We start from the raw sequence: 17262 nt of genomic DNA, 5'->3' as shown, positions 1-17262 counted from the left end.
ACATACAGGAGCAGAGTGTGAGGTGCCCTGTCATCCAGAACTTCTGCTTTGTGTACTTCCTGGTAGTATACAGCCCAGCATGCAGATGATGATGTTTGGTGCTTGCACTGAGTGTTGTACCTGCTGTTTGTGAACTGGAGCTGGACACACAGGCTGAGGGTGGAGCAGCTATCACTCCCTGTGTGTGCTGGGAGCTCTGAGGGCATCTGCTGCCAGTTTTCAGAGCATGGCTGCATGTTACTTTAAGGAAACTGAGGCTCAGAGTCGCAGAGCTGATCATCGCATGTGGGGCACGGTACAGTGTCCCACAAGAGTCGGATAGCTCTTCCCTGAGTGTCGCTGCTCCTGCTTGCAGGAGCTGAGCTCAGATCTGGTGGGGGCTGAGATACTGCCGGTCCCTGACAACACTGCGTTGTGGGGACAGAGGAACAGTCAAAAGTTGAGCAGTCCTCGGCAGCCTTGGGTGAGTCGATGAGCACTAGGAGGGCATGGCAGCGTGAGCAAGGAAGGTGGTGAGGCAAGAAGGGCAGAACCACTTGGGACATGGTAGAGCAGCGTAGGATGGGGCCCAAAGAAGCGCTGTCCTGGCAGCAGCCCACCATGCCAGATGTGTACCCTTCAGATACTTTCCTCCTCTCTTCCGGAGAGAGCCACAGCCAGGAAGAAAGGTATGTCTCCTCTGATGGAAGAGAGTGGTCAGTACCCTCGTCTCTGGGAGCCACTTTCTCCCTGATGGCAGACAGTTCCAGGAGGGACACACCACATCCTTGGGCTTTGGGGCTTTTAGGGATGCAGGACAGCTCACAGATCTGGCCATGCTGGAGGCATTATGACAGGAGGGCAAGGGTGCCAGCAGTGGGGCCTGGGTAATTGAGAAAGCTTAGCTTCCTGCCAGGAGAGAAATGGAAGACCTTTAGCTATAGCATTGGTCTGATGTTCACAGGATTTGAAAGAAAACTTCTGAGACATTAGGAAAATCTTTGTGTGTACCGGTGGCTTCACAAACCACACAGACTGTGTATGCATGGCCTTCTGAATAGGATTTGCATTCTTCTAGCAAAGAAAACTAGAAATTAGGTTAAACATGCAAAGTTTGTGTGTAGAGGTTTGTTATCCCTTTTGTTAAGTATTTTAAAGTATGCCCAGATCTTAAAATTAGATTCAGGAAAGTGTATGTGCATGGTTTTTGTATTCTGGTCAAGTTCACTCTGATGAGCAGACACCTCACCACATGTGCAGAGGATGTAGAGACAAACTCCAGCCTGGTCTCTGAGGGAGCTTCCCAACAGAGGAGGCCAGGCACACTGGTGGGGCAGCTTCAGGAATGGGTGAAAGGCCGGCAGTGTTGGGGGTGGGAGGTGGTCATGCTGTGGCCATGAGGGCCATGGGGGCCCACAGGGAGGCCCTGTTCTGAGAAGGGGTCACAGCCTCACCTGGCTGTAACCTGGAGCAATTTTTCTTCCTTCAGATCACCGCACAGCAGATTGCTGCTCAAGGCCAACCACAGAAGGTCACCTATGCCACCCAGCCAGCCCTTAAAACCCAGTTCCTTACCACACCCATCTCCCAGGCCCAGAAATTGGCTGGGACCCAGCAGGTGCAGACGCAGATCCAGGTAAGCACACCTGAGCATAAGGTGGGTCACAGAACAGGAGGTGCCTGGGAAAGTGAGTGATTAGCATATGGGCTACAGAGAATAAGGACGGGCAGACTCCTATGAAACCAGCACCCCATTAATGGAGCTCCTCAAAGATGGCTGGCCCCCTGACATTCCTCGCTGGCTTTGCTACCTCTGGATTGCAGCAGTGTGGCTGGGGGGCCGTGCCAAGGTCTGTCTCTGAGGGGTGTCCTCCATGTCTCGATGTCTTCCTGGAGTTAGTGAGTCAACACAGTCCATTGCTGTGCTGCTGATGGCTGCGTAGGCTGCTCCTGGCTTTGCTCCTGGCCTGGGGATACTTAGAGAAGGTACAGGGAGCAGCAGAGACGCATGCTGTGGGACAGGACCCACCTCTCGGCAGCAGTGTGACTCCTTCATGCGTGTGTGCGGTGCTGTGAGTGTGTGCACGTCTGTTGGGCTTCTGCAGTGGCGCCAGCCCTGCCAGCCTCCACCCAGCCTCACCCAACACCAGTGTGTCCTGGCGACTCCTGCAGTCCTGCTGTGCATGACTCTGCTGTCAGTTGGGGTTCCTCTTCTGTGAAGCGCCTGTTGAGTGTCACAGCGTTGTTCCCATTCTGGGTGTTAGCCTTAAGGTCTCAGTCCTGTTCACAGGCTTCTCCTCACTCATGGCCTGTCTTCTTCGCACTGAACTGTGTGGTGTCTGTGCACGAACAGAAGTTAGTAGTTTTAAAATATCGGAATTTGTCAGTCTGTTTCTGATTAGTGTTTTTGTGTCTTGCATAAAAATCCTTCCAGAGGTCTTGATGTTCTCATCTTCTAAAAACTTTGTAATTTCTTTTACACTTAGGTTTCTGACATTCTTGGAATGGGCTTTTCCAGACAATATAAAACTGAGAATTCAATTTCTTTTTCCCATTAGAATACCCTGTTGTTTTCCACGCTCCTTTCTTCTGATCCATAGCACGACACTAGCATAAATCGTGCGTAGTTGTGCATGGCGCTTTCTTTAGCACCGTGGTGTCTGCATGTCCATCCCATTGGCCATATAGTGAGACTTGGCCCCTGGGGCATGCCCGCCTCGGATTGTCAGGAACATCCTGCTGTCCATGGCTCTCTGCACTTCCTGTTAGTTTCCAGTCAGCTTGTTAAGCTCTCACCATGAACGGAACTGTTGGGATTCCTACCAGGACTGCTAGGACTACTAGGCTTGGGTGGCACGTAGCTGGAGTTTGCACCCCCTCAGGGTATCTGGGGGAGGCTGTGTCTTTGCAGTTTGAGTGCAGACTCATCAGTGCCATGCATCCTTTGTTGTTTGGCTCCTTCAGTGCCCTCTGCCCAGGTTTTTTAAATTTTTTTCCAGGAAGGTCTTAGCCCTTGTACTGGTTTGGTTCCTCAGTACTTAGTGTTTCCTGACACTTCTGTCATAGTGTGTTTCTGAGTTTCTGTTTGACGTCTGCGCCTTTCTCTTTGCACCTTGGCTTTTGAATCTGGCTGCCTTGATCAGCCCTGTTCCTTTGACAGTGGTCTGTGGCCCCCAGTGCATCCTTGGTACCTGGACAGGTGGCCTGTGCCGAGTGGTGGCTGGCATCTTCCTCTTCCCTTGCCCCTTTCTTCCTGCTTTACCACACTGGCAAGGCCTGCAGGCCCCTGGTGGAGTGGCACGCACAGGCACTTATCTGTATCACTGTCACTCTGGTCACTGTGCAGGGTCCAATGTTTAGAATCAGCCTTCAGTAGAGTAAGAAGATTCCCTTCTTCACCTTGTTTGCTGGGAGTGTTTGTTCCTTTGTGTCTTCCCCAGTCTCAAGGCTGCCATCAGTCTCTGTGCTGATGACTCCAGGCTCACCCCTGTGGCTGATGGCTACAGTCTCTTCCATGTCCTTCTGTGTCATTCACTAACAGACATAGGTTAGAATCTCTCCGCTCTCATTTTGCGTTTGTTTCTCATTTTTTCTATTTGTGTTATTTTTATGTTAGATTCCTTATTATTGGCTACATTTAAATTAAGGGTTTTATGTCCTTGCTATTGTTGCCTCAGGAACTGTTTGTATTTATAGTGGTTATTTTCTTGGAAGCCAGTTCTCCTTGAAGCCTGCTGTGGGATTGCTTCGAGGTCTGGGTTGAAGGCTGATTCCTGCTTCTGCTGGGCGCCCATGGGCACTATCAGGGCCAGTCAGTTGTGGCAGGAGGGCTGGTGTCTCTCGGGTAGTGTCAGTTCAGTTCTGAAGCCATGTCCCCTCCCCCAGCAGCACCAGAGCCTCAGGAAGTTGACATCCTCACAGATTCCCCCAGGTGATAGAACCACAGCTATAGCTCATCGCTGACAGTGGGTTTGAACTTGGCCTCTTGTCTGGCGCACCCTGCATGACCTAGAGAGTCATGTGCTCTCAGGGTGAAAGCTGCTGTAGCGCCTCAGTTCCCAGCTCTGGGCTCCCACCTCTGCTTCGGTTGGGAGTTGAGACGTCTTAGTTTCACCCACAGGTGTCTGTGCTTATCCTGCCGTGTGCAGGTGGGTCCCTGATCTCGCTCACCGAGTCTTTGTTTCCCGCCAGTGCTCAGAGCACTCAGGCAGGGGCTCTTTTTCTCTTAGCAAATTCTGTTTACAATTTTTATCAATTTTTATTTTAGTTACAGTGAGCTAGTAAGTGCCTTCCGATGATTTCAGATTTTATAGTGAGTACTAACATTTACTTGGAGCCCTTTCATTTAAAAGTACATCTTGTAATTTCACATTTTCTCCAGAATTATTTTGGTAAGACTTATTTTCGTCCCTGCTCTGTGAGTTAGAGACCCAGGTGGGAGGTGTCCTGGCCCCCAGCAGCTGCTACTTGGGAGCCTGTTTTGCTCTGAACCTACACCCTGGGTAGACACCAGTTGCCTGAATTGTCGCACTGCATCGAGACAGCCACATATGTATGGGATGATGTGTTTGCAGAAGGCAGCACAGGGTGGAAAGTTTTATCAGGAACGAAGATCTTGGGCAGCCCGGGTGGCTCAGCAGTTTAGCGCCACCTTCAGCCCTGGGTGTGATCCTGGAGACCCGAGATCGAGTCCCATGTTGGGCTCCCTGCATGGAGCCTGCTTCTCCCTCTGCCTGTGTCTCTGTCTCTCTTATGAATGAAGATCTCAGTAACAAGGAAAATATAGAAAGATGATACAATAACTAGTTCTAGTTTAAAATGTTGAACGTTGAGACATGTTTGAAATGGACCCCAGCTAGTCCAGATCACTTCATGGTGTAGGCATCCTCCTAGAACAGTGCCCGGACTTGGCGAAGGGACTCTCATTAGCGCTGATGAAATGCCAAAATATTTCATTCTGTCTTCAGTTTAATTGTCTTTTTTTTTTTTTTTTTTTTTAAATTTATTTATGATAGTCATACAGAGAGAGAGGGAGAGAGAGGCAGAGACATAGGCAGAGGGAGAAGCAGGCTCCATGCACCGGGAGCCTGACGTGGGATTCGATCCCGGGTCTCCAGAATCGCACCCTGGGCCAAAGGCAGGCGCCAAACCGCTGCGCCACCCAGGGATCCCCAGTTTAATTGTCTTATATAAACTTGGAACAGTTGTTAGTAAAAGAAAAACCATGACTGAAGTATGAGCCCAAGATAAGCTGTTGGTTACACACAGATGAAGGAGACAGGCATTACTCTGCGTGAGCCATGATAACTGGCTGCAGGTGAGCAAACCGAGAATTGCTCTTTGGTGTCATCTGGTCCCTGTGTTCTTTTTACTTTTGCATTAAGAACTGAGAAGGAAAGAAAAGAGTAAAAGGTCTCTGTGTGTACACATTCTCTTGAATTCTACATTTGGCTTTTTTGTTTTGATTTGTCAAGGTTGCAAAACTCCCTCAAGTCGTCCAACAGCAGACACCTGTGGCCAGCATCCAGCAGGTGGCCTCTGCTTCCCAGCAGGTAGGACCTGCAGACGCCCACTCCTCTGGGGAGTCTCCCATGGACTTTGAGTAAAACTTCATGTTTCCTGCTAGGAGAGTTCTTGGTTTTCATTCTGGAAAGTAGAATATTAACTCTCAGAAAATCACTGTTGATTGTCTTAATTCAGCAAAGATTAATTCTGGGGACAACATCTGATCCTTAATCTAGCAAGACACAAACTGAACACCCATATTCAGACTCAGTGTCGAACGTATAAAAGGAGCCCATTTGTAGGATCCTCCCTTCAGCCAGCAATTGCAAGTGCATCCTACAAGCTGAAACCCCCATAGCTTAGTTTATGGAAACACAGGAAACAGAATCTGCTTACAGTGACCTTGGTCCTAGAAGTATAAGTACTACTGAGGACAGCAGTGACCATTGTCACCAAACCGTCAGGCTTCCACCTTTTTATTTGCTGCTGCAAAATGTGGCCTTGTCAAGCAGTTCTTTAACAAAATACTTCAAAATCACAGTGGTATGTAGATTTCAAGGAACTAAACAGCACTAAAATCTGAATGCCACCACTGGGCGCCAGCTGTCAGCCTGTGCCAACGGTGGTTGCGTTCAGTGGCTTTTTCCTGTTCCTGTGTGGTCAGAAACCAGAGGTCATACTTTGATACATCACCATAGTTCTCACGTTTCACAAAAGCATTTGTGCTGAGGAGGTTTCTAAAACACCCCTCCCTATCTTTCAAATAACATTTAATTGTGTCACTAGATCTGTGTTTTCTAACCATTCTGGCTCAGGCTTCCCCGCAAACGGTGACCCTCACTCAGGCAACAGCAGCCGGGCAACAGGTGCAGATGATCCCCACAGTGACGGCGACAGCACAGGTGGTGCAGCAAAAGCTCATGCAACAGCAAGTTGTGCCAACCGCAGCGGGCCAGCTGCAGAGCCCTGGAGTCCCCAACCCCGCCCAGGTGCCGGCCAGTTCCGACAGCCCCAGCCAGCAGCCCAAGCTACAAATGAGAGTCCCTGCCGTCCGCTTGAAGACACCCACCAAACCTCCGTGCCCCTAGGTACAGCAGCAGGTTGGCCTCGGGATGGGCCACCGTGCACTCTACCACCTAGCCAAAAGTGGGTAGATTTTATTTATTGTTGAACCGTGGGACAGTGTCATTTGAGGTGTTCACCTGGGAAGTTATAATGGAAACAAAGTAGTGTCATTGTTTTATTATCTTGCTTCCTACACCACGGGGGTTGGGGGGGTGACCTGCGTTAAGCACCCCCTTTTCTGTATTAGGTGACCAATGGAGGAAGTGATGTTGGCCGTTGAAGCTCCTCACCTCTCCCCCAGAGCAGTAGTGCAGGGTCCTGAAAGGCATGTAGAATATCTCCTAAGGTTAGTGTGCAGTGTTCCACATATCACCACATGGGAGTGTGCAGTGAGTCATAAAATGGACTTCCTGAAGCTCAGATGTGGTCTTTGGCAGCATCCACCTCTGCCCAGTTCCGTATCCCTCACTGAAAACGTGTTCTGGTCCTTGGGGAGGAGAGAATATCTGAGGAAGCCAATGTGATTTCTTCTTTCCCTCCTAAAGTGGGACTTGTTTGAGCAGACGTCTGAAGGAGGTATTTAGTAGTGACACCCATCCAGGCACATTCATGACCTGCTTCCGGCCGTGGTGAAGGCTTACCATCCCCGATTGAATTGTCATTCCAAAGAGCAGCCAGTGTGGCTGCCCCCAGGCCCTCCGCACAGTATGACTGCTGTCTACCCCCGCATATCCGGGATATTCTCCCAGCTTTTGGATGAAGCTTGTGTTTGAATGTAGTGCACTGAAGCCACTCCAGAGAACCTTGTGGAGCTCCTGTCTCAGGCGGGTTTGGGGCCCCAACTGCTGTGTGAGGGGCGCGGTGCCGGTGAGAGTAGGATGCCTGTCACCGCCCCCTCGCTGTCCTGCCCATCCCAGGCATGATCTGCTGATGGGAGAGAAACCTCCATGTACAGAGTATTTATGAACCTGCAAGTATCACCTACAGAAATGGGCATAGTGAGCTCTTCAGCATAGACTGGTAATGCCAGATTTCTGTTTCTTGTGATGCCTGTGTCTTATATGTGAGCAGATGTGTTCCCTCATGGTTCTGTGTAAAGTGGGGAACCTGTGCAGTATTTGGGAGTGAGAGGGTGGTGCAGTTGAGGGGCAAAGAGGAGGTCCCATGTTTGCCTGTTTTATTTTTTCACTATGGCAGGCTAATCTAGAAGTGTTTGCAGTGGGCGTGATGGGCAGATGATGTCTGCTTACCTGGATGCTCACACCCAGGCAGACGTGCATGTCCAATGACCCCCTCTGTTCTGTCTCTGTCCCTCTGATATTACTTGGTCCAGAAGATCAGCTTGTGTTGGGTCTGTGTGGGCATTCTGAGAGTGAATTTTAGCTATTAATTTTATCTGTCCTCTCCCATGTACCACTTTAAGTGCCACGAAGGAACCCGGACTGTAGTTTTGGTTTCCCATCGATTTTCATCAGCAGTAATATCATGGCATTTACTGAAGCAGCTAGGCAGCTCATTATTGAGCTCTGGGTGAGAAATTTGGAAACAAGTAAAAATCAAATGTTGAGAAGATGGAAGGGACTTAACATTTTAGTTAACTCGAATATGTCGAAACAGTACCGTGACCTGTTCCCACACCAACACTGGTTGGTTCTGGCATGGCCAGTGCTGTCCCGAGGACAGAGTGCACAGGAAGGCTATGTGCGCACTCAGGGGACTCCTGCTCTCTTTTACCCCCAAACCTGCGGAGCTGCAATGTGGAAGGATGATCTTGTTTCAGCTTCTTGGGATTTGTGCACCCTGTTCTTCTGCCCTTCGTCCTTGTTGGGGCACTGGCAGCTTGCTCTGAGGAGGAAGAGATGCTGGCTGCACCTGCTTTAGAGCACCCTGCACGGAGCTGCTAGATGGAGCCTTCCCTTTGTCTGGAACCCCAGGAGGGAGTGCAGAGCATCTGTCAGAACTTATCTGGGGTGGCAGCGTGTGTGGCATGGGGAGTAAGACAGTGAGAGCCCCTCGTGTCCCAGGGTGTGTCCTTCATTGGCTTCCTCATGCAGAACACGGAGCAGTTGTGTGACTTGTGTCCTTCCTGCAGGCTCTGGTAGGTGCTCCAGGAAACCTCCTCCTCCCTGGGTGTGGTTTTCTCAGTCTTCTGTTGTCAACAGTACACTGTCCACGTTTCAGAGATGAGCATAAGCCTGGAGGTTGTGCATACCTCCTCATTGGTCCTGTCAGCAGAGTCCTGCATCGCCCAAGAACCGGTGTTCCTGCCAGGACAGCGTGGGAGGTCTGGAAGTCACAATGGCCGCCAGAACACTGTCTGACTCCACCTGGCTGTGTGGAGCACTGGCACCTGTCCTTCTCTACTCAGATCTTGGCTCTAACTAAGCTGAGGCTGTTTTGGGGGCACCCCTGGAGAGCAAGAAGCTGAACCTGCACATGCAGGAACATGGGGCTGTGTGAGGCAGGGCTCACCTGTGTGCATCTTCACCACTTTCTGTGCCAGACAATTGTTGGGTTTAAACATAAAGGAAGAAGACTGAAGCTGTACATACTTTGTAAACATACCCATTTGTACTTGAATAGTAGGCTTTTAAAGAGGGCACGGATACCCGCCAAACAAAAGGTATAATAAAATGACCTTTTTATATGTTTTTTCGTTTTCTCTTTCATAGAACACTAGTATTCAAATTAAAATAAGATGCTAGTTGCATTTATTTGAATTGTGTGAAGGAAAAACAAAGGGAACACACGCAGGGTTGGAGGCCTGCTTCTCCTGGCCCACCCCCTTGGTGCCAAGGGAGTGGAGCGTGCTTGGTGGTTCTCAGTGAAAGCCACTCTCTCCCTGCTGAGACTGCGCCTCCCCACCCAGCCTTCATGCTCCAAATACATGTGGAGGAAAACCTGGTGCATTTGGATGCCACAGCAGTGGCTGCCCTTTTCTCCCGTCACCTGCCACCTGCAGACACCCCACATGGTGGAGGGCCAGGTGGAGCCTCACAGGCTCTCTACCCAACACTCCTCAAAGCAGGTGGCCTGCAAGTGTTACTTTTCTTTGTCACCTCTTTTGCTCTTAGATTACTTTTACTTTTGTTTAAAAAAAAAAGTTGTTGGGGGTCCCTGGGTGGCTCAGTTGGCTCAGCCTTTGACCCTTGGTTTCAGCTTAGGTCATGATCTCTGGGTACTGGGATCAAGCCCTGCATCGGGCTCCCTGCTCAGTGTGGAATCTATTGGAGATTATTTCTCCATTTCCTTCTGCTCCTACCCTGCCCACTCACTTGCTCACAAATAGAATCTTAAAAGAAAAAAGTTGGTGATTACAAAAAATACCTTTTTTATTTAAAAAATGCACAACTTCATACAATGCTGAGAAGCACCCCAAGAAATGTGTGGTTATTTTTGATATCTGCCACTGCAGAAATGTGGGCCTGTAGCCTCAGGCTTCCATTTCACATTCCCCCAACTCAGAGCCAAGTGTGCAGGCCCCTCTGTGCATCACTTGCACCCGCGGACCTGGCTGGGGGACATCATGGGGCACCTCATTTATGACACTTTGCCAAGTGCCTGCGGGGTGCTTAGGATCCCCGTGCTCTGTGGCTGTGTTGCTCTGTACTCGAGTATCTTCCTCCCATGTGATGGGACCAGTGACTTCATTCCTCAGGCCCCTGGTTTCCTGCTGTATACCCCTCTCCCAAGGCGCTTGTGGCATTTGGAAAGCTCTCAGCCCCTAACTCAGTGGATTATTTCGTTGTGATTATTCTTTTTTTTTTTTTTTTAATTTTATTTACTTATTCATGAGAGACACACAGAGAGGCAGAGACACAGGCAGAGGAAGAAGCAGGCTCCATGCAGGGAGCCCGATGTGGGACTCGATCCCGGGTCTCCAGGATCACACCCAGGGCTGAAGATGGCACTAAACCGCTGAGCCACCAAGGCTGCCGATTTGTGATTATTCTCAATGGAGGGATCAGCTCAGGGCGGGATCCCAGAGTCCTGGGATCAAGCCCCACATCAGGCTCCCTGCATGGAGCATTCTTCTCCCTCTACCTGTGTCTCTGCCTCTCTCTCTCTCTCTCTCTCTCTGTGTGTGTCTCTCACAAATAAATAAAATCTTTTTTAAAAAAAGATAAAAGAGGGATCCCTGGGTGGCGCAGCGGTTTGGCGCCTGCCTTTGGCCCAGGGCGCGATCCTGGAGATCCGGGATCGAATCCCACGTCAGGCTCCCGGTGCATGGAGCCTGCTTCTCCCTCTGCCTGTGTCTCTGCCTCTCTCTCTCTCACTGTGTGCCTATCATGAATAAATAAAAATTAAAAAAAAAAAGATAAAAGAGAATATATATTTTTTTAATTTATTCATGAGATACAGAGAGGCAGAGACAGGCAGAGGGAGAAGCAGGCCCCATGCAGGGAGCCTGATGTGGGACTCCATCCCAGGTCTCCAGGATCAGGCCATGGGCTGAAGGCAGCTCTAAACCGCTGAGCCACCCGGGCTGCCCCATAATATATATATATATTCTCAGTGGAGAAGATCGTGTGTCCTCCAAACCCTTCCATCACCATGACCATCTGATCATGTCCTTGCCAAGCCCAAGTTCTCAGCAAGCCCAAGGCTGTGTTTCTGTGTATACATTCGAGGTGGGGCAGGGGCCACTGAAGTGATTCTGCTGTCTGGCTGCAGTGGGGAGCACCTCTGAACCCATGGGTCCATTTGCCACCACCTCCAGTATGTAGGAGCATCCAAATTCAGTTTCACATAAACCATGCCCTGTAGGGCTCACCCACAGGCCACTGACTACAACTGGCTTTAGAGGTCTCACTTAGATCTGTTAACCAATCTCTCTGGTGGTTAAATCTGGTGTCAACCTCTGCCAGCGTGCTCTCCATTCTCCAGATTAAGGGCTGTGATTTTAGTGGCCCTTGGAGAAAAGAGGAGAACTCCTGCCATCCTTTCTCTCTCCTTGGCCTGCATTTATACCCTAAATATGCCTTAAAATATTTATACCCTAAAATAATCTTACAAAGGTCCCCTCTTATTGGATACATTATGGTATGTATGTGCAGTGAACTAGAGCATAGCTATTAAGAACAAGGTAGAGCTATATAATCTGGAATGGGAAGCTTCAGTAAATAGAAACTTGCAGAATTGTGTGGGATGCTCTCAGAATGGAGCTACATGTATGCTTGGATGTGCACAGAATAGCCTAGAAAGTGGTGTGTCCACTGCCTCTGGGGAGAGTGACAGGGCAGGGGTTGCTCAGGGATAAAGGGGTGTTTACTGTTGGGCGTACCCTTTTAATTATTTAAGCAGTTTGCCAAGTACACAAAATATTTGTTTTTGGTTCTCAAAATAGTGTGTTGATCACGTGCTCCCCCTGCTCAGAAACGTTTATGAGGTCAGGTTCCAACACAGGTGCAGCTACCTCCACTCCAAGCACAGCATTCCCTTCTGCTCCAGCACAGCCTTGGTCTCCCCACCCCCGACTGTTCCTGCTGTTTGCTCTGGGCTCTGTTGCAGAGTCCTTATCTTCTCTGAGGGCCTGGTGCGTAGCTGTCCTCCAGAATGCTGTCCAGCAGGACCTGTGCTGGGTGGTAGTCCTTACTTTTTTATCTCTGTTCAGTGAGCATTTATTGAAGCATACACACCATGTGTACACACGTACCAACTTGATCACTGGGCGTAGACTTTTTTTTTTTTTTTAATCGTCAACACTTGGCTTTTTCCTTCAAGAAAATCAAAGCTAATGAGACAGATGGATAAGCTGCCGGTTTGTTTGGATCATGATTTTCAGGGATGGCCCTGAGGAGGTGCCACACATCTAACTGGGAGAATGAAATGTGCTGAAGTGCTGGCCAGTCCCCTAAAGATTTCTGTGGCCCCCACTGTGTGTGGGTAGTGGGGAAGGTGGACGGTGCTCGCTCAGCCAGCACCTGGTGTGGGGGCTTCCAGGGGCGGACAGCCAGTCCACTCTGGCTCCCTGGGTGCTTCCATCCTGCTGCCGCACAAATATCGTCATTTCTTGGGACACCTGGGTAGCTCAGCAGTTGAGCGCCTGCCTTCCGCCCAGGGCGTGATCCTGGACTCTCAGGATCAAGTCCCACATCAGGCTCCCTGCATGGAGCCTGCTTCTCTCTCTGCCTGTGTCTCTGCCTCTCTCAGTGTGTGTCTCTTGTGAATAAATAAAATCTTTAAAAAAATAGTCACTTCTAGCTTCTGCTTTTACTACTTGTAGCTTCAAGACACTCTGGAAAACTTTGATTGCCAAAGTGATTCCCTTTTTTGTACCTTAGAATGAGGCATACCTTTAGGTTAGCTTTTAAATATTACAGAACACATCCTCATAGAAAGAATTCAAACAGGGATCCCTGGGTGGCGCAGCGGTTTGGCGCCTGCCTTTGGCCCAGGGCGCGATCCTGGAGACCCGGGATCGAATCCCACATCGGGCTCCCGGTGCATGGAGCCTGCTTCTCCCTGCCTGTGTCTCTGCCTCTTTCTCTCTCTCTCTCTGTGACTATCATAAATAAAAAAAAAAAAAAAAGAAAGAAAGAATTCAAACAATATGGAAAAATCAGACTACTTCTCTGTGCTCTGTCCTCCTCCCTCCTCGCACCCCGGTCTTGTTTATTTGTTTGTCTCTAGCATCCATTCAGATCAGGACATAGATGAACAGCAGTCCACTGCAAGGGTGTGCTGTGTTTGTCCACTCATTCCCCGACGTACAGCATTTCATTGTGTCTGTCCTGGGCCACCACCCCTCACACTGACCTAATTATTGAGTCAAAGGGGAAACGTACGTAAAATCTTCATTTTAGTCGGGTATCTCCCAGAATGTGATAGCAATTTATGTTCCTAGAAGACACAAGGGTTTTACCATCAAAAGGGTGAGGGCATCCTGCTGCTGCTGTTGCCCACGGGCAGCCCCTGTCCTGTGAATATCCCTGTGTTTGTCCCCTTTACTTGGTGAGTTGTTTTGGTTTTGTAGGAGCTCTTTGTATATTAAGGATATTTCCCTCCTTTGCAGCGAGGCATGATGAGTCTTTGCCTTGTTACTTAGTTTTGTTTCTTTTTTTAAGATTTTATTTATTCATAGAGAGAGAGGCAGAGACATAGGCAGAGGGAGAAGCAGGCTCCCTGTGGGGAGCCTGAGGCGGGACTCGATCCCAGGACTCTGGGATCATGACCTGAGCCGAAGGCAGATGCTCAACCACTGAGCCACCCAGGCGTCCCTGCCGTGTTACTTTGTTTAGAACATTCCTATGTACTTCTACTTTTCCCTTTATGGGGTCTGGGTTTCCTGCCGTGTCCATCCAGAAAGTTTAGCCCTTTGTTCCATCAGAAATTGTGTGTGGTAGGAGGCTAGGTTTTTTTTTTTTCTGGTTGCCACTATCATTTTGTGAATATAGCACTCTTTTTTCTCATTCAAAGTCAGTTCTATTTGCTATATATCTCTGGACCTATTTTCAGGACTTTATTCTCTTCCTTCTTCCTTTTTTTTTGGGGGGGGTGTATTTCTCTGCCAGAACAACACTAATTTTTTATTACAAAAGCTCTAGAATAAACACAAATATTTTGCAAGTCAAGAACCCCCTTCTTTGATATTATTCTTTTATTCCATGTATAGACTATGTTACTTTTTTTTTTTCCCAAGGATTTTTATTTACTTATTTGACAGCGAGCAGGGCAGAGGCACAAGGACAGCAGATTCCTTGTAGAGCAGGGAGCCCCCTGAGCCCCAACACAGGACTCAACCCCAGGACCCTGAGGTCATGACCTGAGCTGAAGGCAGTGCTTTACTGACTGAGCCACCCATGCACCCCTGTTTTTCTTTTCAAAAGAGTGATGCCTCTTCTCAGACACGTACTATTCACACAAGGTTTAAACACATGTCTGCCTGTCTCTCAAGCAAATCCAAGGCCGAAGTCGTTGCAGTCCTGGGAATTACAGCTCATACACTTACAGGCGTACAAACATAGAATATGCAAATAATGGTAATTTCAGTCCCCTGTCATTTGTTTTTTTTTTTTTTTTTTTTTTTCTTTTTTGTTGTTGTTGAAATGTCTGTTGAATGAAAGTGTGCTATCTGGCACTCCTGTTGTGTTCCCAACGTAATGGAATTAGTTTCTGAGGGTCAACAGTCACACATTTGCTATTGAGCTTTGGGAGCTAGTTTGTTTAAAGCACCATGTTTTGTTTTGTTTTGTTTTTAAAGATTTTATTTATCCATTAGAGACTCACACAGAGAGAGAGGCAGAGACACAGGCAGAGGGAGGAGCAGGCTCCATGCAGGGAGCCCAACGTGGGACTTGATCCGGGGTCTCCAGGATCATGCCCTGGGCCAAAGGCAGACGCTCAACCGTTGAGCCACCCAGGGGTCCCAAGCACCATGTTTAAATCAAGTTTGTTGATAGGGGATCCCTGGGTGACTCAGCGGTTTAGCCCCTGCCTTTGGCCCAGGGCGTGATCCTGGAGTCCCTGGGTGGAGTCCCACGTCAGGCTCCCTGCATGGAGCCTGCTTCTCCCTCTGCCTATGTCTCTGCCTCTCTCTCTCTCTGTGTCTCTCATGAATAATCTAAAAATCTTTTTAAAAATTAAAAAAAATAAATCAAGTTTGTTGATAAATGTTTGACTGAATTTTTATTAGGAATGGCTACTAATTTGGGGGGAGCCCGGGTGGCTCAGCAGTTTAGCGCCACCTTCAGCCCAGGGAGTGATCCTGGAGTCCTGGGATCAAGTCCCACATTGGGATCCCTGCATGGAGCCTGCTTCTCCCTCTGCCTGTGTCCCTGCCTCTCTCTCTCTCTGTGTCTCCCATGAATAAATACAATCTTTAAAAAAAAAAAAAAGGAATGGCTACTAATTTTATAAACTATCATTTTGTCATCTCGTGGTTTTTAGCTTTAAATTGATGATAAAGTGAGTTTCCTGACATGCAAGTGTCTTAAATTTGGGTCTACCTTGCCTTTGGGGACAGTGTAATAATTCTATTAGTATATGCTGGGCTCTATTTACTAATTTTTTAAAATTAGATTTTATTTATTTTGAGAGGGAGAGAGTGGGGGAGGGGCAGAGGAGAGAGAGAATCTCAGGCTGACTCCCCACTCAGAATCAAGCCCGCAAGGGGGCTCGATCCCAAGACCCTGAGATCCTGACCTGAGCCAAAACCAAGAGTCAGGCGCTCGACCTACTGAACCCCCAGGTGCCCCAGATATTTTATGTGCTGATACAGTTACAGCGATGGGGCAGGTGTGTGGAGAGGTGCAGAGGCCTCCCCACTCTGTGGATGGTGGTCGGGACCCCACACAGAGTACAGGCTGCTTGCACCACGTGCGGGGGATGGGGTTGAGCTGCCCCAGCCCCTCTTACTGTCCCTGTGGTCTGTGTCCCCACTGCTGCTGGAGGGGGCCGTGCAGGATGGCAGGTGACCGAAGCATCCAAGCCCCGTGTAAGATGGAGCTCTAGCTAGCTCTAGGTAGGTGCGGCACCAGAGACAGAATCCCTGCGGACGTTCTTAAATCCACAAATGACAGGGCTTTGGCAGGTCTCTCAGAAAATGATGGATCGAGGAAATAAAACACAGGATGTGGAACGTGTGAACAACACAGATGACCCTATTTCACCACATCGTACACATAAAACTGTGTGTGTCTGTAAAAACCTTCACAAAGTGAGAATTCTTTGAAAGTATACATAGAAAGTGTAAATTGTCCCCAAAGGAAACATCGGTAAAATTTAACATCAGCCCCACATGGACCATTCTCTGTATACAATAAATAAAATGAGAAATCAGTTATTTTACATTTTTAGTTGTTTGGAAACTGAGAAACTTACTTCCAAGAAATTTATGGGTTAAAGACAAGGTCCTGGGAGCAAGAGACTCCATGTCGGGGTCCTGAGTTTGAGCCTCATGAGGGGTGTAAAAATGACTTAAAAACAAATGTGAGGAAGAGAAAACCCAGTGGAAATCGTGAATGGTTCTGGACTCAGGGCACCTGGAGTCGTGTGTCCTTGGGGCCCATGTCCATGGAGGAAGCAGTGGTGTCAGAGGCAAGGGCCAGGAAGGCAGGTGTTCCCTTCACAGGAAGAGAAACGGGTTTCAGACCCTGACTCATGTCATAGGAGCTCCTGTCTTACCTACCGTCCTGTCACAAGAGGACGCTGGGCTTTACATTCACTGATGTCCAGGGTCTAGAGTGCGCGTTTTGCTCCGGGTCCTACTCTCCTCCTGCCAAGTGCTTGCTGTGTATTTCAAGGCTGCCCCAGCCATGCCCACTCTGCTGCTGAATCTGCCAGAGACACAAAGTACTTGGGGATTAGCAGGTGGTGATTTCGTCCACATTAAGTGGATTTAACAGATTTGTTCATGGGCTATTTTCTTGGAGAATTGGTGCATGTGAAAACATGCTTTTTCAAACTTTGAGCAAGTGATGTTTATGTATATATAAATATATATATATTTATATAAGTATATAAATCTTAAAAAAATAAAAATATTTTAAAAAGTCCAGGAGCATTTTTAAAATTTTTTATTAATTTTTAAAAAGATTTTATTTATTTGTTCATGGGAGACACAAATTGAGAGGCAGAGACATAGGCAAAAGAAGCAGATTCCATGCAGGGAGCCCAATGCGGGACTTGATCCCAGGACTCCAGGATCACACCCTGAGCCAAAGCCTGACACTCAACTGCTGAGCCACCCAGGCATCCCTATTTTTTATTTTT

General features: G+C 48.5%; 1 protein-coding gene across 16 annotated transcripts in view; it reads left to right on the top strand.

Moving 5' to 3' along the window:
- The window catches only part of EP400 (E1A binding protein p400), a 102970-nt gene extending 93770 nt beyond the window's left edge, over positions 1 to 9200 (top strand). For 15 of the 16 annotated variants that reach the window (XM_038574685.1, XM_038574684.1, XM_038574694.1 and 12 more), the window contains 3 exons: positions 1469 to 1615; positions 5454 to 5531; positions 6300 to 9200. In XM_038574685.1, the coding sequence (XP_038430613.1) occupies positions 1469 to 1615; positions 5454 to 5531; positions 6300 to 6572 (498 nt within the window). In that variant the 3' untranslated portion in view covers positions 6573 to 9200. The remainder of the gene's footprint in view (positions 1 to 1468; positions 1616 to 5453; positions 5532 to 6299) is intronic. The other variant, XM_038574686.1, reaches the window with a different exon arrangement.
- The last annotated feature ends 8062 nt before the right edge of the window (positions 9201 to 17262 follow it).

Source organism: Canis lupus, chromosome 26 (genome assembly GCF_011100685.1).
Source record: "Canis lupus familiaris isolate Mischka breed German Shepherd chromosome 26, alternate assembly UU_Cfam_GSD_1.0, whole genome shotgun sequence".
Taxonomy (NCBI): Eukaryota; Metazoa; Chordata; class Mammalia; order Carnivora; family Canidae; genus Canis; species Canis lupus.
Note: the sequence above shows the minus strand (reverse complement) of the source record. Positions and strands in the feature narration are given on the sequence as shown.